Consider the following 20,024-nt stretch of genomic DNA (forward strand, 5'->3'; position numbering starts at 1 on the left):
TGCCTATGCAGGGGGTCGGACTCGATGATCTATTGAGGTCTCTTCCGACCCTAGCATCTATGAATCTATGAATCTATGAAAGCTGAAGCCTGGCAGAGCCCTGTTGCAAGATCTGAGTTGGGGGAGGGGTGTGGGTAGTGGTGGGTTTCTTCTGAGGTGTGGGAATCAGGATGAAGCCACCCCCACTTTCAGCAGAGATACCTCAGCTCATGGAGGAGCACCAGAGATGTGGCAGATGAGCACAGGATGTATGGTTTGACTGTTCCTTCTCTTTGTCCTACCTCCCCTGCAGAGCTCAGGGCTATGCTTGTACTATGTCACGGCTGGCCCGGAGAAGGCGCCCCTCTTGCTGTTCCTGCATGGGTCCCCCCAGAACTGGTAAGTCTGTTTGGCCACTCTGAAGTTGGGGTAGGCAGGGAAGGGACATAGGGACTGGGGTGGTGGAAGAAGCACAGGAGTTTTATTGTCACTGTGAATAAAGTGGGGCTCCATAGATCAGGACCTTGGCTCTCACAGATGGTAGGAGTGGAGAAAGAACTGAAAAGGGGGTGACCGTCTGATGGTGGCCAATGTCTTGCTTCTGCAAAGGTTGTCAAAATATGATCAAGAGATCCCAGGTAGAGGGCCATGCCCCCAGCTACAGAGGAGGGCAATCCCCACTCCAGTCCATACCAATCTGACTATGGAGTAACATTCCTTCCTGACTCCAAATCTGGCAATTGGTCTGAGTCTGAGCACAGGAACCTCTGAGTGCAAGTCCCAGCAGGTGCATTGGCACAATCTGGTCACAATCCCCAGCCTTGGCTGCAGCCAACACCCAATGCCTCTGAGAGAGGCTTAAAAACACCCTGGCTCATGAAGTGGGGGTTGTTTCCAGCCCTATGCAGCAACCAGCAGAGTCCAAAAGCCTGGGAAATGCCCATGGATAGGGCTGACCAGCCACTGATGCCCCTTGTGCCCTGCCAGCTGTGGGAGTCCCTTTGCCAGGCAGAGGCCTTGTAGCAAGGGGGTAGATAGCATTGTGGCCAGTCAGGGGCCCTTGGTGACTGCAAAGGAGAGGGGAGGTGGGGTGTGGAGTGGGCTGGTTGGATTAGAGGCAGTGACTCCAAGGCTCCCAGTTCCTTGGACTGACCCATGGCAAGGGGCAGCCAGACCCTCTGGAATCAGCTGGATCAGGGAGTGGCTTTGGCAAAGGAGGCCAGGAGCTGACCCAAGCAGCTGACCTGAGCACACATGTGCTGGTGTATGGCAGGTTTTGCTGGTGCCACCAGCTGCAGGAGTTCCAGAAGCAGTTCCAGGTGGTGGCGTTGGACCTGCGGGGCTGCGGTGCCTCAGATGCCTCCTGTGAGAAGAAGTACTATGACTTGAAGATTGTAGCAGAGGATGTGCGAGAGGTCATTGGGACACTGGGAACCAAGGAAGAGGATGGTGAGGATACATTGCAGGGGTAGAAGCTTGTCTTTGGAGCACCAGGAGGAATGGTGCATTGTGGATTGTAGTTAGTGGTCCTTGCACTGGGTTCAGGTCCTCCTGGGTACAGAGAGGGATGTTATCAGGGGTTGTGCTTCCAGGGTAGGGTGAGGTGAGGTGAGGGAAGGGGGTTCAGTTCACAGAGCCCCAAGTGGAGCAGGTCTTTGTGCTGGCCAGTGCCCATGGAGGCAGGTTCTGAGGGGGAGCTGGGGGGGAGATTCGGTTGTCCAAGGGCTGACAACCATTAGTGGCTGATCCTTTGTAGCCCAGGTAGGTGCCCCTTATTCTCTGGTGATGTGGGGTGTGACCCTGGAGCAGATCCTGTGGAGCAGGCCTTATGCCCCATTGCCTACTAGGACATCTCAGGTCAAACGTCACCTCCTGCATCTCAGGCTTCTTCGGCAAGTACCAGGTGCTAGAGCCCCTCAGACTCAGAGCAGGTTTCCATCAGAGCACAGGGAAGGATCTGAGTGCCAGGGGTTTGCCAGATAGTGGGGAAGGGGTGGGTAAATGGGGTGGAGGGGAAGAGGGGTTCCCCTATGACAGTGGATCCTGCCCTGGTTCAGGGTGTGTGGCCAGTCTAGCCCCTGTGTGCTACTAGTGCTGTTCTTCTCTGATGGGCTGTTTCTCCATCTGTCCATCTGGCTGTCTGCAGGCTATGCCAAGGCCATTGTGGTGGGACATGAGTTGGGCGGCTTCTGTGCCTGTGTCTTGTGCCTGTGTCTTGGCTGGGGTATCAGATGTTAGGCAGGTTATAATGTGCCATAAATCCAATCCTCAAAGGGAATTTACAAGACATCTTTCACAGAGTAGCCTATGAACTTCACTTCATCAACCTACTGGATACAAAAGATAGGCAGCGGGGCTCAAAGAAATTAAAACATTTAAGTAGTCTGTGTACTTAACCAATTGGCAGATAACTGATGTCCTTATTGTGTTCAAAGCAAAGAAGAAATTCCCACTGATGAGACTACAGGGGGCTTCAAATAGTAACACCCAACATTTGTTGCCTCTCTTGTCTCAAGGTGCCTAAAACACTGTAGCCATATATAGTCTTTAACAAACCCTGCCCAGGGAGGAGAGTGGGGAGCCTGGCCCAGAGATCCCCTGGCCCTGGGCAGCCAGGAAGGCTCACACCTTTCCCCTTGGCCTCAGCCCTGCTGGGCAAGCTCAGGCAGCTGCCCCTTCACACTTTTACATGTGCTCCGAGGGTCAGGGGAGTGGCGCTCTAATTAAAGTGCCACAGTCTCTCACGTGTCAGTGTGCCCACGCTTAAAAAATGGTGGTGGCAGTGCTTGAACTAAAGCTTGTTCAATTAACTTTAGTTCAAGCGCCCCCACCACCATTTTGAAGCACCAGGACACTGATCTATGGCAAAATGAGTAGTTAATCTTGACATTGCATGTTGTGCTTTATTTATTAATGCAGCATGTAAACATTTAACTGGTCTATTTATTAATGCTTTTTGATACATTCATTTTTAAAATGGGGTGTGAGGGGCCCCCAACTTTCTGTTTGCCCAGGGCACCAATAAATCTTAATCCACCTCTGGGCAACGGACCCAATCCTTCTTTCAACAGAGCCTGAACACCACCCCAATAGCCAGGGGGCAAACTGCCAGGGGGCTGGGCAGCCCCCGAACTGTAGGGCAGGGGAGCCACATCCTCACCCCATGCAGCAGCAGTTTAAAAATACATGTTAAAAAAGTAATGAAATTAGGGAAACAACACTTAATTAAATTTCTTAAATGAATGAAATCACAACAGTTTTGGTGAACTGTATATGTCAGAGACCTGTAAGCTGCACATCAGTGACCTGTCTGTAGCAGGGATCAGTGGTTTGGCAGTGCCCCCTGCTGTAATTGAGTACCAAAGAGATCAGCTGGGCGGATTGTTATGTGATGCCCCCTGCTGTAATTTACTGTAAATAGTGCACTGAGATTTACTTGATTTCAGAGCTGTCACTTGTACACAGTGATGGAATGATTTAAAACACACCGTGTCAGTTTTGGAGGCATAAAATAAACCCATTTAGTTTACTGAGCTGTCATGTGTACAATCATCCCCTGATTCTGATCCCTACACTATGAACTGCTTTTCCACTGAAAACAGTTAGACTTTCTTTACCATCAAACCCTTCAAAGTTTTTTCTTCTGCCTGCTCCAAAATTTAAAAAGGCTCCTTTTCATTACTTACAATGAAAAATGAGGCACCTGTATCAATTAACATTTCCTGCCTCCGTGTCTCCTTTTCCCACAGATTAAATTTCACTCTTCTTGTCAGGCATCCCCAATTATACTGTGATAGGTGCCAATGCTAAAATGGAGTGCACTGGAGACACCAGGCTGCACTAATAGTGACTTTCAGGAGGTGCACTACTCTTCCTCTTTTTTTCTTGCTTCCCGTCATTCACCTTTTCTTCATGGTTCGCCAATCTCTGGAGCAGCTCAGTAGTCAGTAACCGGTCTATACCTTCTTTTTTCTCATACAGAAGAAGTCTATGCCACAATTCTGCTCTTAAGGGATCAGTCTGTTTTGATTTTATTGTCTTTTCCTTCCTGTTTGCTTATTACCAGGGATCCTCATTTTCCCTAATAAAAAAATCACAGATTCTTGCAAAAGTGCAAAAAATTCGCTCTGCTAAAATGAGAAATCTGTGTTTTGGGGGAAATCTGTGTTTTTCTCCATTTTCCCATGGGAAACAGAAACCCTGAATCCCTAATAATGACCACTCAGATTGTGGTCATGGACCTGTGGGCCAATTGCATGGCTCCATACTTTCCCTATTCCATGCATCATGCCTCACAGATGCAGCCTCACAGGTGTGCAACCAATTGCTGATACAGCCCCTTACTGGGCCTTCCGACCCCTCAGCCTCTCAGCCCCACTCCGGTTGCCAGACCCCTTGGTCTCTCCTCCAGCCCCTCTCTGGGCCCTCAGACTCCTTGGTCTCACCCAACCACTCCCTGGACTACTGGGCCCCTCAGTCTCTCTGCTGGTCCCTCTCCGAGCTGTCAGCTCCTGTCTTGGTACCTTGTCTTAGACCGTTTTTGTTCTTCACTTTCTCAGCTGCTCTCCATGCCCTCAGACCCAACCGGCCCTGCGCTCTTATCTTTGGCCTCTCTCTGGGCCGTTGGACCCTTCTGGTCCCAGTATGCTTGCTGGACCCCACTATAATCCTCAGGCCCCACTGGGCCACTGGACCCACATGGGCCCTATAATGTTTACTCTAGGCCATTGGGTTGCAGGGATGGGGTACTTGCTTAGACCTCCATGCCCCTGGTGGTCTGTCCTCGAGTCAGCATCCAGCAGCAAGAGGTGGGATGATAAACAGCTTTATCTTTACTCAGCATCACACACACTCACAGCTTGCAGGGGGAACCACACGCCGACAAACTGCACCCATGGGACGTCCAGGGGAAAATGGGAGCGTTCCACCGCAGGCCTCTTAGAGGTACATTCCATGTACCACTGATCTGGTCTGCCTGGCAAGCGCTTTCTGTTGGGGTGTGCTCCCCTAGCCTTCTCCTCCATGGGGTAACCCACAAGGCAGTGACTTCCTTGCCCAGGCCTAGCCTCACCTACCGGCCCCTGGGTCAGGTGAATGCAATCAGCCCTGACCCTCACCTGCCAGGGGCAGGCACATCAAGTGCCCTGCCACAGGAGCAGCAAAACCGCCACCGCAGGGTGTGAAAACAGTGCCGTGGGTGTGACCTTGGGGCCTCCTCAAGCCGGTTGTAGCTGAAGAAGAGGTGGAGCCAGGCAGGGCTGGGAAGGGATATGGGAAGTCACCAAGCAGAGTAAAAGCTGTTTCCATCTCTGGCTTGGGTGCAGAAGATACCAGGCTGGAACGACAGGTAAGCTGGGCTGGAGGGGGCTGCTTTGTGATGGGGGAACAGGGTGGGGGCCATGGCAGTCAGTTGAAGGTGGCTAAGGCTTGAAGGTGGGGAAGGATGTGTAACAGGGAGTCCCAGGGCTACGGGGTGCCCATGGTGCCTGCCATTCAGCTCTTGTGACACAGGCCTCAGTTGCTGGCTCTTTCCACCCCGCACCTCCCCTGGCAGCGCCTGCCTGTCTCATCCGTGTCCTGGGCTTGAGGAGTGGGGCTGGGGACTGTGGTCTGGTTGTATTGCCTGGCGCTTCAAGGCTGGGCTGAGTCTGAGGAGAGCCACAAAGCTGAGCAGTGACTGCAGGGGATGTTTGACACATGTGCAAACCCCTTTCTTACATGTTGCCAGCTGTGGCCATGAGAAATCTGGCTGTGGCACCATGGGGCAGGTCCCAGTCTTGCAGCTACTTAAAGGCATATGTGGAAGCCGGGGGGAAGGGTGTAGGAGCGGCGGGAAGTATTTCTTCTTTTGTGCTCATACCCTGGCTGCATGCTCCGTGCCATAGGTGAGGACTGTTCCTAGAATGTATAAGAGCAGGTCAGACCCCTGCTTGTGCGGGTTGGGGCAGACAGGGAAGATCCTGCCATTGGACTGATGTGACCGCACCGTTGGCCTGTGAGTGAGGCCCCAGGGTGTACCCCCTGGCAGAGGCAGGTGAAGCATGCCCAGGCTGGTGGCAGAATCACAGAGATGGGGTGAGGCCTTGGGATGTATCCCCTCGGAGCTGATGCTCCCTTGCACAGTCTCTGTGGGGAGCTCCTGGGTGATGCACCCTGGGACACACTGGGTTGGAGACGGAGCAGGCCACAGCGATGAGTCCCTGGTTACCACCTTCCAGCTGAGATTGGCTTTGGGCCAAAGTGTGTGCCCTTCCCATGTCAGTCAGTGCCATCTTCCCTTCGCTCCTGGCTGGAGCTGATTCAGGTCTGGCATCTGCCCATCCACACCCTGCTGCAGTGTCCATGGGCACTGAGAGCGCCAGCTGCAGCCGCCTCTATCCCACGTGGCAGCAGAGCTTGGATGTCACTGTCCCCGGGGTCTCTCAGTGTTCCTGGTGCAGCAAGTGCCGACCGTTGTAGTAAATTTAGTTAAGGGGTGGAAGAATGTAAAGGAAATGATCAGTGAAACTATTCCAGTCTCAAATCCTAATTTATTAAACATATAAGCAATACCAATATTTAGGCAAGGCTTTAAATACAACATCCAACTTCTAAGAAAGCCCTAACAGTTATTATAGATATTCTTACGCAAGCTTTCCGATGGATGCAATGATTTCAGCTGGCCAGACATCCATCATAGCACACTGGTTCAAATAGTTGTTGTTTCTAAGTTTTTATATAGTTTTTTTACAACTCTCTTCTGTATGTCACATATACTGTTATGTCATAAATATTTACCAGTCAATTTTACAGCAGTTGTCTTCCTGTCAGGCTGCTGGCTACATCCTGTGGTCTTGGACAGTTAAACCACATCCTCTTTTAACCATGTCTGTTATTGTGTAATGCTGGGCCAACACCATTAGCTTAGTGTACATGAACTTTATAGTCACTAACATTACTATCATACTAATAATACTAACAACTTAAACTATCAAAATGAAAACAATAGGGTGCAACATTAAGTATCCCCATAGTGGATGGACACCAGTACAACAGTGCCTCCCACCAGTGGTGTTCTCTTGCTTGTTTTTAAAATCATAGAAAATTAGATTTAGAAGGGGCCTCAGGAGGTCATCCAGTCCCAACCCCCTGCTCAAAGTAGGACCATCCCCAACTAGATCATCCCAGCCAAGGCTTTGTCTACTCAGGTCTTAAAAACCTCCAAGAATGGAGATTTCACAACCGCTCTGGGTAATCTATTCCAGTGCTTTACTACACTCCTAGTGAGAGAGTCTTTCCTAATATCTAACCTAAACTTCCCTTACCGTAACTTGAGTCCATTGCTCCTTGTTCTGTCATCTTCCACCGCTAAAAGCAGTCTAGCTCCATCCTCTTTTGAACCTCCCTTCAGGTAGTAGAAGGCTGCTTAAATCCCCTCTCGGCTTTCTCTTCTTCAGACTAAATAAACCCAGGTCCCTCAGCCTCTCCTCAGAAGTCATGTGCCCCAGCCCCTGAACCATTTTTGTTGCCCTCCACTGGACTCTCTCCAATTTGTCCACATCCTTTCTGTAGTGGGGGAGCCTAAAATTGGACACAGGACTCCAGATGTGACCTCACTAATGCCAAATGGAGGGGAAGAATCACTTCCCTCGATCTTTTGCAAAGGTCCTACTAATGCAGACATGTATGCTGTTAGTCATCTTGGCAACATGGGCACACTATTGGCTCACATGCAGCACATTGTCCACTGTAACCTGCAGGTCCACTTCTGCAGAGCAGCTCTTTAGGCAGCCGCTTCGCAGCCTGTACTGGTGCATGGGATTGTTCCGTCCTAAGTGAGGGACTTTGCACTTGTCTTTATTGAATCTCAGGATATTTCTTTTAGTCCAATCCTCCAATCTGTCTATGTCACTCTGAATCCTAACCCTACCCTCCAGTGTATCTACTGCTCCCCCCAGCTTAGTGTCATCTGCAAATTTGCTGAGGGTGCACTCCATCCCACCAAGGTTGTTGATGAAGATATTGAACAAAACCAGCCTCAGGACCAACGTCTGGGGTACTCCACTTGATTACAGCTGCCAACTAGACAGTGAGCCATTGATTGCTACCCTTTAAGCCTGATGATCTAGTCAGTTTTCTCTTCACCTGTTCATCCAACCCAGACTTCCTTAGCTTGCTTGCAAGAATGTTGTGTGAGACCATATCAAAGTCAAGGCATATCACATCCACTGCTTTCCCCGCATTCACAGAGCCAGTCGTCACATCATAGAAGGCAGTCAGGTTGGTCAGGCATGGCTTGTCTTTGGTGAATCCATGCTGATATGCTTCTGTGATCCCCAGGCTGGCAGCAGCAAAAGAAGTGGGGGAGCAGGGGAGGAACCCCCTGGCATTGTGCCCAGGCAGCAGGTGAAATGTGCCCAGGGTGCTTATTGTGAAAAGATCCTTAGGAGCCAATGGCTGGCGGGGCCAGCTGAGAAGGCCGAAGCCTTGAAGGCCCCAGCACCTTCCCACCCCGTTCCCTCCTGCTCCCTGCCCTCACTGAAGCTCTTCCTTAGATCTCTTGAGTGCATTTTAACAACTCTTGCAGCCAGTCCTTTTCCTCCTGCTTTACCTGCAGAAGAAAGGGGGCAGGTCAGAGCCTCTGCAGTGACCCTCAGTCATCCACACTCCCCTTCATATTGGCCTGGACTCCCAACTGGCCTGTCGGGAGGGGGGGCACCCACACACCTCTGCCTACACCCGGGCTGTGGAAAGTGGACATCTCCCACACCCGTGGGCTGCAAACTGGGCACACCCAGTTCTACACAGGAAGGAGCTGAATCAGCCCTTCCTGGTAGGAGGAGGCTATCAAAGCCGTGAGCAGCTGTGTTGTTGAGATTCAGTTGTTTGTTGCATGTAGGCTGCATACATTTTGGAGTGGGTTCAGGAGAGGTGTGCATGAGGAAGGGCTGGGAAAGGTGTGGGGCAACCTTGGAATAGAGCAGGGATGGGCAAAATGGCAGCTCTGGCGGGCAGCTCTGCCCTGGTTCCAGACCACGCTGTCACTGCTGCAAGATCCCAGCCCAGCCCCAAAGCAGCTCCCTGCCTTTCCACGCAACCTGCCATCACAGCTGTGGCCAGTTTCCATGGAAACCCTGCCCTGTATTATCACAGCATGGCTGCTGGGGTCTCCATGGAAACCGGCCCCAGCCATGTAAGCAGGGGCTGCTGGGCGTGACTTCATGATTTGATAGGCCTTTATCATATCCCTCCTCAGCCTTCTCCTTTCTAAACTGAAGAGTCCAAGCCTTTCTAGTCTCTCTTGATCTGGCAACTGCTCCAGGCCTCTGATCATTTTACTTGCCCTTCTCTGAACCTTTTCTAATTCCACTACATCCTTTTTGGGATGCACAGGCCAAAACAGCACATGGTATTCAAAGGTGGGTGCACAATGGATTTGTATCGTAGTATGATGCTGTTCTCTATTTTGTTTTTAGTCCCTTTCTTACTGATGCCCTTAATAGCTTTCTGTGTGGTATGGTGCTGGGCTCTAGGGGACCCGGGGAGGGAGCTGAGCGCAGTCTGGGGCAATGTAGACCTGTTCTAGCATCCATCTAGGATGTAGGGGATGCCCAGTAATGCCTATTCTTTATCCACAGCCTGGGCTGTGCTGTCCCTCTCCCAGTTCCTGCTGGCTCCTGACAACTGGTGCAGATGTGCCACCTCCTGTACCACGTGGGCATTTTCCTCGTCTGCCTCCCAGTGGGGGCCATCTACCTGCTGTGGGTGCTGTGGCTGCTGGTGACCAAGGGACCATTGAAGACCTTCCACTGGAGGGTGCGGAAGACCCTCCCATCATGCCTCATGGGCACTGCCTATGGGAAGCACTGCTACCTGCGGCTTGAGGTGCATGTGGAGAGCATGGTGATGAATTGGGAGTGCAGCTGAGGCCTCTGTGTTCCCTGGCTCTGCAGGCCACTATGGTGTTGTGCAGTGCTGTAGCTATGGGGTAGGCAAGGAAGGTGACTGTCCTGCGCACTGAAGCGAAGGCACGGCCCAGCCAGGTCAGGACATGGGACAGAGCCACGAGTGGCTCATTTGGCGGGTGCGGGCAGGGGGAAAGGTGGCTCCTGCCACTGCGTGCATTCTCAGAAAGGGGGCGTGCCACTGCAGACTTTGCCCCGGGAGCCACACTTCGGTGTTTCGGCACTCATGCTGTGGCTGGGTCTTGTGAGCCAGACTGGGGTAGGGGCCCCAAGGCAGAAGCCTCCAGCTTGAGACCCTTGCTGCACAGTCTGGACTGGAGGGAGGGGCTCAGTTTGGCCACAGTTCCTTCCCTGGGGTGAAGCCAGCCATGGGCATTGCTGCCTCTCCCAGCAAAGACAGTGTGGCTCACGGGAGGGCACCAGGGCCAGGTGGGGTGGGCACAAGGTGCATGGCATGACTACTCCTCTCTCTATCCTCCCTGCCTTGCAGAGCTCAAGGCTGCGCTTGCATTATGTCACAGCTGGTCCAGAGGAGGCCCCACTCATGCTGTTACTGCATGGGTTCCCGCAAAACTGGTAGGTCTGGCTGGCTGCTCCAGGCTGGGGTGGACAGGAGAGGGACATTGGGATGTGGTAGGGCACGAGGCTTTCCTCTTCTCTGTGAACACCCTTTCCTTCCAGGGACCCACAGAACGATGCTCCTTACATGCCAGGCACTGCAGGTGCTTGGAACAGAAAGGCAGCACCTGCCTCACAATGGAAGCGAGTGGTGGGGGCTGGAGGGGCCCAGTAGGGCTCATGTGAGGCAGGTGCAAGTGCTCTGGAGGGTGGAGAATGGCAGCCCCAGGGCAATGGGTGCAATGGAGACTTAGCCTATGTACAGTCTGAAGAGCCTGGGGAACCCAGTGAATGTGAGGGAGCGAGAGAGGGGGTAAGTCTCGTGTCATGGGCACACAGACAGCCACGCAGAGAAGGGAAGGGGGTCAGTGATGGGCAGGGAGGTTCTTGAACAAGGGGGAGACCCCACCTGTACTGGGCAGAGTATCTGGGGCTGACCCTGGCTCTAGGTCTGGCTGCCTGGGAGTTGAGCACAGAGACTCTTGTCTGGAAATAGCAGTCCAGCCCAGTCCAGCTCAGCTTTATGCAAGGCCTGGCCCAGGTCACAATGATCTGGGACCTCAATACATGCTCCAGGCTGGGCTGTAGAACATGCCCAGACAGAGATCCCATGGAGGCAGAGGCTCCTGCTGGGTGAGGGGATCGGAAGCTGAAGGGGCTTTTTGAGTATCTTCACAGAGGCCAGGTCCAGGGGCTCCTGTAGGGACTTAAAACATGGCCCATGGGTGGCATTGACCACACCAGGACATCCCTTGTGCCCAACCCCTCCTCCCTCTCCACGCTCTGACTCACATATGTGTGTGCTGGCATGTGGCAGGTACTGCTGGCGGCACCAGCTGCAGGAGTTTCGGAAGCGGTTCCGGGTGGTGGCGCTGGACATGCGGGGATACAACGCCTCGGACGCCCCCAGCGGGGAGGAGAGCTACGAGATCCCGCTCTTGGTGGAGGATGTGCGGGAGGTCATCGAGATACTGGGTACCAAGGACAAGCAGGGTGAGAACATGCTGCAGGAGTGGCACAAGTCCTAGAGCAGACCTGGCACTATGAAACATGGGATACATGCCTTGCCCCTGACACTGATGCCTCTCCTCCAGCAAAATGGTGGACGTTGGAAGAAGCTAGCGACTGGGCCAGGCAGGATGTGTAACTGGTGACTGACGGGGCTGGGGTGGAGCTAGGCCCTGGCTACCATGACTTCCTACCCATGGTTGCACTAGTCAGAGGAGCAATACATTGAGGGATTGTGGCGAGAACATAAGAGCTGCCATTTCAGGGTCAAACCCTAGGTCTGTCTGGGCCATGTTCTGTGTCACAAAGCGGCAGAGAATGGATGCTGAAAGGGAGAGTGAACTGGGTCTGACCATAGATTTTTTTCTACTGTTTCTCTTTTATTTGCAGCCTCCAGCATTTAAGGTTGAGAAATTCTGATTCTGAGGTCATAGCCCTCATTCCCATGCTCCACAGCTCCTGATGCCCCTTTTCTCCAAGCATGCGTCCAATCCCTTTGTGAATTTGGGTAAACTCTCAGCTTCTGCCATATCTGGTGGCAACAAGTTCCACCCTTTACTGACACCCTGGGGGAAATGAACTTCCCTGTGTTAGTATTAAGCTTCCTAGCCACTAGATTCATGCTGTGATGTCTGGTTCTTGTCTGGTGAGACAGTCAGTAATAAATCCATAGTGACTTTCTCTTCACCATTTAATATTTTGTAAACCCTATTCATGTCCCCCCCTTCAGCATCCCTTTTCTAAACTGAAAAAGCCTTGTAAGATTGTAGCTGTGCATTGTGGGATTGTAACTGGAGGGCTCCATCCTGGGTTAAGTTCTCCTGAGCACATAGAAGGACAAAGCCAAGGCTTGGGCTCTGCTGAGTGGCTCCTGGTGGTTTAGGGCATGACACCCACTCTGTCACCCATCTAGTCTTTTGTAACCCATGTGTCAAGACCTGACGATGGGGGTATCTTGTGGTGTGGGCCCTGTGTCCCCCCACCCACCAGGGGCCATTTGGGTTTAATGCTACACTTAAGATTTAAGCTCTTGGGGCTCAGCCTCTTGTATCCCCCTGCCACACATAAAGCAGCAAGACCAGATCAGCCAATATCCTATGGCTTCAAGTGTTGTTAAGATATGCTTGAGAGACCCAAGGAAGAGGGCCATGCCCCCACTACAGAGAAAGGCAAAACCCACTCAGTCCAACCTGATCTGACCATGGGGTAGAATTCCTTCCTGACCGCAAATATGGTGTTCAGTCTGACCCTGAATGGAAGAGTCAGGAATATCAGGGTTTAAGACCTGTCAGGAGCATTGAAGCACCTCAGTCATAATCCCTGGCCCGGGCTGCAGCCAACACCCAATGCCTCTGAGGGAGGAATAAAAGCACCCCTAATGTGTAGCCACAAGAGAGGAAAACATTTCTCCTAGCCCCACCTGCTGAGCAGCAAACTCCAGAAGGCTGGGGAATACCCATAACAGAGCACGGGCTTTGCTACTTTGATGCTGACTAGAGCAGGTGTCCTGAGGCTGGGGCTGTGGGCAGGTGAGGGGAAGAGGGGCCCACTTCACTGGGAACTGAGGGGAAGGTGGATAATGGGAGTAGTGGAGGAGAAGTCTCTTGGTTGGCTAATGAGAGGGCAGAGCATGTTCCCTGTGTAGCACCCCCAGGGCAGGGGGAGACAGTTGTGGAGGGGAGGTCCAGGGTAGGTGGGAAAAGGCCCAGGTGGCTTACACTGATAGCAATGGGTGTTGGCCTGGTTTTGGTGTGTGGTCAGTCCAGCCTCTCTGTGTTGCTATCCCCACTCTGCCCTGGTAGCCTGTCTCTCCATCCATCTCTGCAGGCTCCTCCAAAGCCATTGTGGTGGGACACGACTGGGGCGGCGTCCTCGCTTGGGTGTTTGCTGCCCAACACCCTGACCTGGTGGAGAAGCTGATCCTCATGAACACCACATGCTGCTCTGCACTGATCGGTGATGCCCTGAGCCCCATCTCTTCTCCACTCTGCCCCATGTTCCCAGGCTCAGGAGAACCAGGGCAGAGGCAAAACCAGCCTTTCCAAGCAGCAGGAGCCCTGGTGGCTGATGGGCCCTGGTGGCCTATCAGCACAAGGGCTCCCCCTACCCTTGACAAACAGTCCCCAAGGGCTGGAGCTTGATCCCCATTTTTCTGTCCCAACTTCTGGGCCACAGCCTTTGAAGCAGGGGAACCTGGGTATGAATTCAGAGGATCCTCCCTTTGCTGGGAGTCGTGGGTGGTATTGGTGTGTGGGGGAGGAAGGAACCACTCTGGTCAGTGAAGAAGGCAACTCCAGGGCAATGGGTGTAGCAGGGACTTGGCCCCACTGCACCCACTGAAGAGACTGGGGCTGTTGGGAACCCAATGAGTGTAGGGGAGTGGGAGAGGGGACAAGTCTTGTGTCATGGGCCATTCCAGGCATGCAGGCTGTCAAGCAGAGCAGGAAGGGGGGCAGTGATGGGCAGGGTGGTTCCAGGACAAGGGGGACCCCCACCTGTACCAGGCACAGTACCTGGGGCTGACCCTAGCTTTGGCTTGGCTGCCCAGTTGCTAGGCACAGAGAACCTTGCCTGGCCCAGATTGACCTAGCCCTTTGTGAGGCCATGCCCAGCTTGCACGGCTCTGGGTCTTCCCAGAAAGTGGAGTGCCCCAGGGGTTGGTCCTGGGGCCAGGTTTGTTCAATATCTTCATCAACAATCTGGAAGATGGGATTGAGTACAACCTCAGCATGTTTTTGGGTGATAACAAGCTGGGGGGAGTGGTAGATGAATTGGAGGGTAGAGCTAGGATTCAGAGCGACCTTGACAAATTGGAGGATTGGACCAAAAGAAATCTCATGAGGTTCAACAAGAACAGGTGTGAAGTCCTTGTGTGAACGATTGTTCTGCACTTAGGACAGAACAATCCCATGCACTGGTACAGGCTGGAGACTGACTGGCTAAGCAGCAGCTCTGCAGAAAAGGACCTGGGGGTTACAGTGGACAATAAGCTGGATGTGAGCCACCTGTGTGCCCTTGTTGTCAAGAAGTCTAATGGCAATAGTAGGACCATTGCCAGAAGATCAAGGGAAGTGATTTTTCCCCTCTATTCAGCACAGATGAGGCCACATCTGGAGTACTATGTCCAGTACAGAAAGGCTGTCGGCAAATTGGAGAGAGTCCAGTGGAGAGCAATGAAGATGGTGTGAGAGTTGAGGCATATGACATCTGGGGAGAGGCTGAGGAAACTGGGTTTATTTAGTCTGGAGAAGAGAAAACTAGAGGGGATTTAATAGCAACCTTCAACTACCTGATGAGTGGTTCCAAAGAGGTTGAAACTAGACCAGGGCTGGGCAAAATACGGCCTGTGAGCCGGATCTAGCCTGCTAAATGATTTTACCCGGCCTGCGGCTGCTCCTCTGAAAGAGAATTGTATCTGGCCTGCAGCTGCCCTGGCCTTCGGTGCCTCTCACCCTTCTCCCTTCCCCATGCCAGCTGGCTACAGCAGCCACTTCCCTCCCCAAACCTCCCCTGCCCAGCTGGCTCGCCCTGTCCCGACCCCCAGCTACAATGTAAGCTCCAGGGCAGGGGGTGCTGAGCTCCTGGCCAGACTTCAGTCTGGTGAGGCTGTTTGCGCCTCCCTCCCACCCTGCATCCAGAGATTTGAAACTCAAGTAAGGTCCTCCTCACAGGTGGAAGAGATGGTGCAGGAGGAAGAAGACCAGGAGCTGTGGGTTATCTGGGCTCTGCTGGGCTGGGGCCTGGTAGGGGTGTGGGCACCAGTGCTCTGCTGTGTTCCCATGTGCCACTTTGGGTTGCACCATGTAGGAGCAGCTGGAGCGAATGGCACAGCTCCTACCCAACCCTGAGTCCCCGGCGTGTGCCCAGGTCAGGCAGGAACTGCACCAGGTGCACCCATGTGGCCTGAAGTGGCGCGTGGGAACACAGCACGGCACCAGCCTGGCCCAGCTGTGTGCTGAGAATTCAGGGCGAGGGAGGGGATGCACGGAGAAGGGGGAAACAGTGCAGCACTGGCCCTGGCCAGGTCCAGATAATCCACAGCTCCAAGTCTCCTTCTTCCTGCACCCCTTCCCCTTCCCCAAGTCCCCAACATGCTGCTGGGCCAGGCCAGTGCTGCACTGTATTCCCACACACTGCCTCAGGCCACGTGGATGCAGCTGGCGCAGCTCCTGCCTGACCCAGCAATGTGCTGGGGACCCAGGGTGGAGAAGGGGATGCAGGGAGAAGGGGGAACAAAGGTTAGATTCCCCCAACCTTTGTTCTCTCTGCCCAGGGTGGGCAATTATTTGGACTGGAAGGCCACTTAAGGAATTTAGGTGAATTGTAGCTGGGAGGAGGGGGTGGGGTGCTGACCTGTCCCATAACAGCTCACCCAAACTCCCTAAGTGGCCCTCGGGCCCAAATAATTGCCTCCCCCTGAGCTGAACTGTTCTCAGTGGTGGCAGATAAAACAAAGCGCAATGGTCTCCAGTTGCAGCAATGGAAGTTTAGGTTAGACATGAGGAAAAACTTTCTTACCAAGAGGGTAATGAAGCACTGGAACAGCTTACCCAGAGGTTGTGGAGTCTCCATCCTTGGAGGTTTTTAAGATCCAGCTAGACAAAGCCTAGGCTGGGATGATATATTTGGGGATGATCCTGCTTTCATCAGGGGGTTAGATTAAATGACCTCCTGAGCTCCCTTCAAGCCCTAATTTTCTCTGCTCCTATGACTCTGTGGCCTCACGGCCTCTATCTGTCCCTCCCCAACAGAGTACTCCATCTGCCACCCCATGCAGCTGCTGCGCTCCTCCTACATGTTCCTGTTCCAGCTGCAGGGCTACGCTGAGCTCATCTTGTCCCTGGGTGACTTTGCGGTGAGAGCAGGGCAGGGGTTTCAGAGAGAGTCTGACCTTCCCCCCACTGGAAAGCCCCCAGGAGATCTGCAGTGGGTGGGGTGCTGTGCTGGCTGAGCCCTGGGATCCCACTGAATGGAGTTGTCCCTGGATCAGAGTCCAGCCCCTGCTCTCACAGCTGCATGTCACCCTCTCCTGCAGAAGCCGCTCTAGCTCCATCACTAGCAGGTTTCCCCTGCCCACAGGGTGGCTGTTCCCTCCCTGCCCTACTGGGAGCCCTGCCCCTGGTGTCCCCCTCTCCCACCGAAGGGTATCTGACATGCCCTCACCATCTGACACTGGCCGAGCAGAGCCACCCTGTGCCCTGAGGAGGGGGTGGCTCTGCCCTCCCTGGTGGGGTCCTGGCCCAGACCAGATGGCCCCATGGTAGGACCTGCTTGGGGAGATCCAGCAAATGCCTGGGAGTCGCTGATGGGGCTGAATGGACTGTTCCCCTCCCAAGTGTGGCTCAGCTGGGCCGTTGAGTCCATGTACCCCTAGAAGCCTTCCTGAGGCCAAGTCAGGGTGAACAGGGTGTGAGGCAAGGGATGCCCAGCCAGTTGGGCTGGTACCAGTAGCCAGTTGAGTGGTTGGTGCCCTGGGGCGGGGGGGAGGAGAGGCTGTGGCACTGGGTATCTGTGCTGTCTGGGGCTCCCTGCCCCAGCTGGAGCTCAGTGGCTGGCAGGGACTGGGGTGTGGACCTGTAGCTGGCCCCAGCCCCCATCACCTCAGTTGTGTCTGTCCCGCTGCAGCTGCTGAAGTGGTTCATGAGCAGCAGGATTGCAGGAATCCAGAACCTGCAGCAGTGCCACACGGAGCAAGAGCTGGAGGCTTACATCTGCGGCCTTTCCCAGCCAGGCAGGGTGACCGCAGCGCTTAACTACTACAGGGGCCTCTTCAGGTAGGACCTGCCTCCTCCCTGGGGGTATCTGGCCCCTACACCAGGCTGGGGTGACACCCTGGGTCCCCTGCACTCAGAGAGAGGGGGGCTGCCATGTTCTCACCAGCCTTTGCAACAGGCAGGAGGCAGGAGGCTAGTGGGCAGCAGCACCTGGGCAGCAAGGGACGCGGGGCCTGGTCAAGGCTGCATGATGCTGCTTCTGAGCTCGTCTGGTCACAGCCCTTTCCTGGCCCAGCCCAGTTACAGAGGAAGGCAAAACCCCCCAGAGTTCACACCAATTTGCCCATGGGGGAAAATTCCTTCCTGACCCCAAATATGAGGATTGCTCTGACCAAGAGCAGAGAGGCAAAATCCACTAGCCAGGTACCTCTGGAATTGAGTCCCAGTAGGAACATTGGCACAGCCCAGTCACCATCCCCAGCCGGGGCTGTAGCCAATGCCCAGTACCTCTGAGGGAGGCTTAAATACCCCCAAAACATAGCAGAAAGGTGTGGCGGGAGCAACCAGTGATGCCCAGAAACCTGGAAATACCCCATAGTAGAATATGGGCATTGCTACACCTACATCATCCCCAACTAGTGGTTGTCTAACTTCTTTTGAACACTTCCAGTAACGGAGAGTCCACAACTTCCCTAGGCTACTCTCCCACCACCTCACTACTATAACAGTGAAGACGTTTTTCCTGATATCCAATCTAAACTTACTGTACTGCAAAGGAGGCTGTGGTCCTTTCCGAGCTATGCCCAGCAGATGCATCACCCTCCAGGGTCCCCCCTCGCATCTGGACTCTCCCCACTGTGTGCTGTGGGGTACAGGTGCCCCCGAGAGAAGCAGCTTCCAGCACAGAGCCTTCAGCTCTGTGAGACTCAGGGCTGCACCAGAGATCCCTGGGGAAGGGTGGGGGCTGCTTTATGACCCAGTGTCCCAGGGAACTCTCACCTCCATCTATCTCTCTCCCACACAGGAGGCCCTTTGTGAAGGAGAAGACTGTGCTGGCACCCACACTGGTGATCTGGGGGAAGAAGGACGTGTTCCTGGAGGTTGGGCTGCTCACAGTCATGCAGCGGTACTTCCACCGTGGGTGCCAAATTGAGTGCCTCCCCCAGTGCAGCCACTGGGTGCCTGAGGACCAGCCTGAGAAGGTCAATCAGCTGATGTGGACCTTCCTGCAGGAGAACAGATGAGGCAGTGCTGCAGCAGGGATGGGGCCTGGGGCTGGGCCCAGGACCCCATGGCAGAGGCCTGAGCCTGGCCTGGGCCTTGGGGAGGGCAGTGTTCACCTATTCACCCAGGGTGGTTTGTGCCCAGCTGTGCCTCTCCCTTCTGACCGTCTGCCTGTGTGCCTGGAAATTCAGTCCCAGACAGACAGCTTGAGAGAACCTGACCTCTCCCCACATCTCACCCTCCTGGGCCCATTTGCCAAGGACCCAGGGCAGTGGCTGCAGCAGAATTCTCCCCATTCACAGGGTAACCACCCCCTTTCCCTTCACCCACCAGGATAGCTCCCTGTGTTCCCTAAGCTTGGCCCTCCTGGGCACATCCATACATGCAGGCACGTACACTTGCAGCAGCTCAAATAGAAGTGCAAATTTGAGCCGGGGCTTTTTGCCTCGGTGCACATGCTCGGACATGCACTTTGGTGTGGGGCAAATTGTGCCATTTGGAGCAAAATAACCCTGCCTGCCTTCTCCTGGATCTGCAGCCAGGGGGAGCTAGAGCCTGGAGCCAGCACCTGTGCTATCCCTGTCAGTACAAAAAGCCGCCCTGGCAAGTAGCTCAGGACTACTCACTCTCAGGAGATTCTGGGACCCGGCCAACTGGTACCTGGGGACACTGCCCCTTGTGCCAGCTGGACTGCTAAAGCAGCCCTGAGAGTTCCCTGTACCTTTTACCCATTGCAGCAGTCTGGCAGTGGGGGCTGCTGCTTGGCTGTGACCTGCTGCACACCTGCCACTTGGCCAGGAGGTCAGCCAACTCCAGCTGAAACTTGATTGACTAAAACTCGGTTGCCGGGTTAGGGAATGCTGAGGCAAGAGACCGAGTCAGAGGGGGTATGGGCAACATTTGAACAATGGTTAAGGGTTCATCACAGCATCCAGCCTGCTGGAGCCCTAATCCCAGGTGTTGTCATATCTTTCCCGAGACGACTGGTGGGAGTCCTCTCCACAAAAGGTTATGAGCACCCCAATAATTGTTTTAAGTCTGTTAAAAGACTATAGTAAGATCTGGAAAAGTCATGCTAAGCTGAGGCTTGTGCACAACAAGTAAAAATCCAAAATCCTGATGCTGCAAGCTATCTATTGTTCCTGAAGAAACCATGAGATATCCCATCAGTATATCTGCCACCCATAGGAATCTCAAGCTGGCTCCCAAGTATTTGGGTTACTCCCTAATCTTAAGTGTTTCCTGATTATCAATCAGTTTCCTGAGATGGTCCAAACCAGATAACCCCTTGTCAATAGAAAAGACAATGATTTACACTACTGAGGGTGCTTCGAAGCAGCTAAACTGAGGGTATAAAAATCTGTAAGTGTGTGTGCTGCTAGAGGGAGAAGAGGAAGAGGAAAAGGAAGGAAAAGAAGTAGAAGCAGGAGGAAAGAAGGAGAAGAAGAAAACCCCTGTGCTGACACCATCCCCTGTCGTTCTTGGGACGCTGGAAGAACAGATCATCTCTCCCTTCAAGGACTGTGCTACAGACTGT

General features: G+C 53.7%; 1 protein-coding gene and 1 pseudogene across 1 annotated transcript; both read left to right on the top strand.

Moving 5' to 3' along the window:
- LOC112551999 overlaps positions 1 to 2,217 on the top strand; it is a 10,167-nt pseudogene extending 7,950 nt beyond the window's left edge.
- Positions 2,218 to 5,244: 3,027 nt separating this feature from the next.
- LOC102379472 (epoxide hydrolase 3-like) lies at positions 5,245 to 18,961 on the top strand. The gene is made up of 8 exons (XM_025216159.1): positions 5,245 to 5,326; positions 9,597 to 9,843; positions 10,414 to 10,499; positions 11,359 to 11,534; positions 13,377 to 13,505; positions 16,301 to 16,404; positions 17,175 to 17,323; positions 18,288 to 18,961. Exons 2-8 carry the CDS (start codon positions 9,652 to 9,654, stop codon positions 18,505 to 18,507), a joined length of 1,056 nt encoding a protein of 351 aa, XP_025071944.1. The 5' UTR covers positions 5,245 to 5,326; positions 9,597 to 9,651; the 3' UTR covers positions 18,508 to 18,961.
- Positions 18,962 to 20,024: the final 1,063 nt, after the last annotated feature.

This window comes from Alligator sinensis, unplaced genomic scaffold, assembly GCF_000455745.1.
Source record: "Alligator sinensis unplaced genomic scaffold, ASM45574v1 scaffold1509_1, whole genome shotgun sequence".
NCBI lineage: Eukaryota > Metazoa > Chordata > Crocodylia > Alligatoridae > Alligator > Alligator sinensis.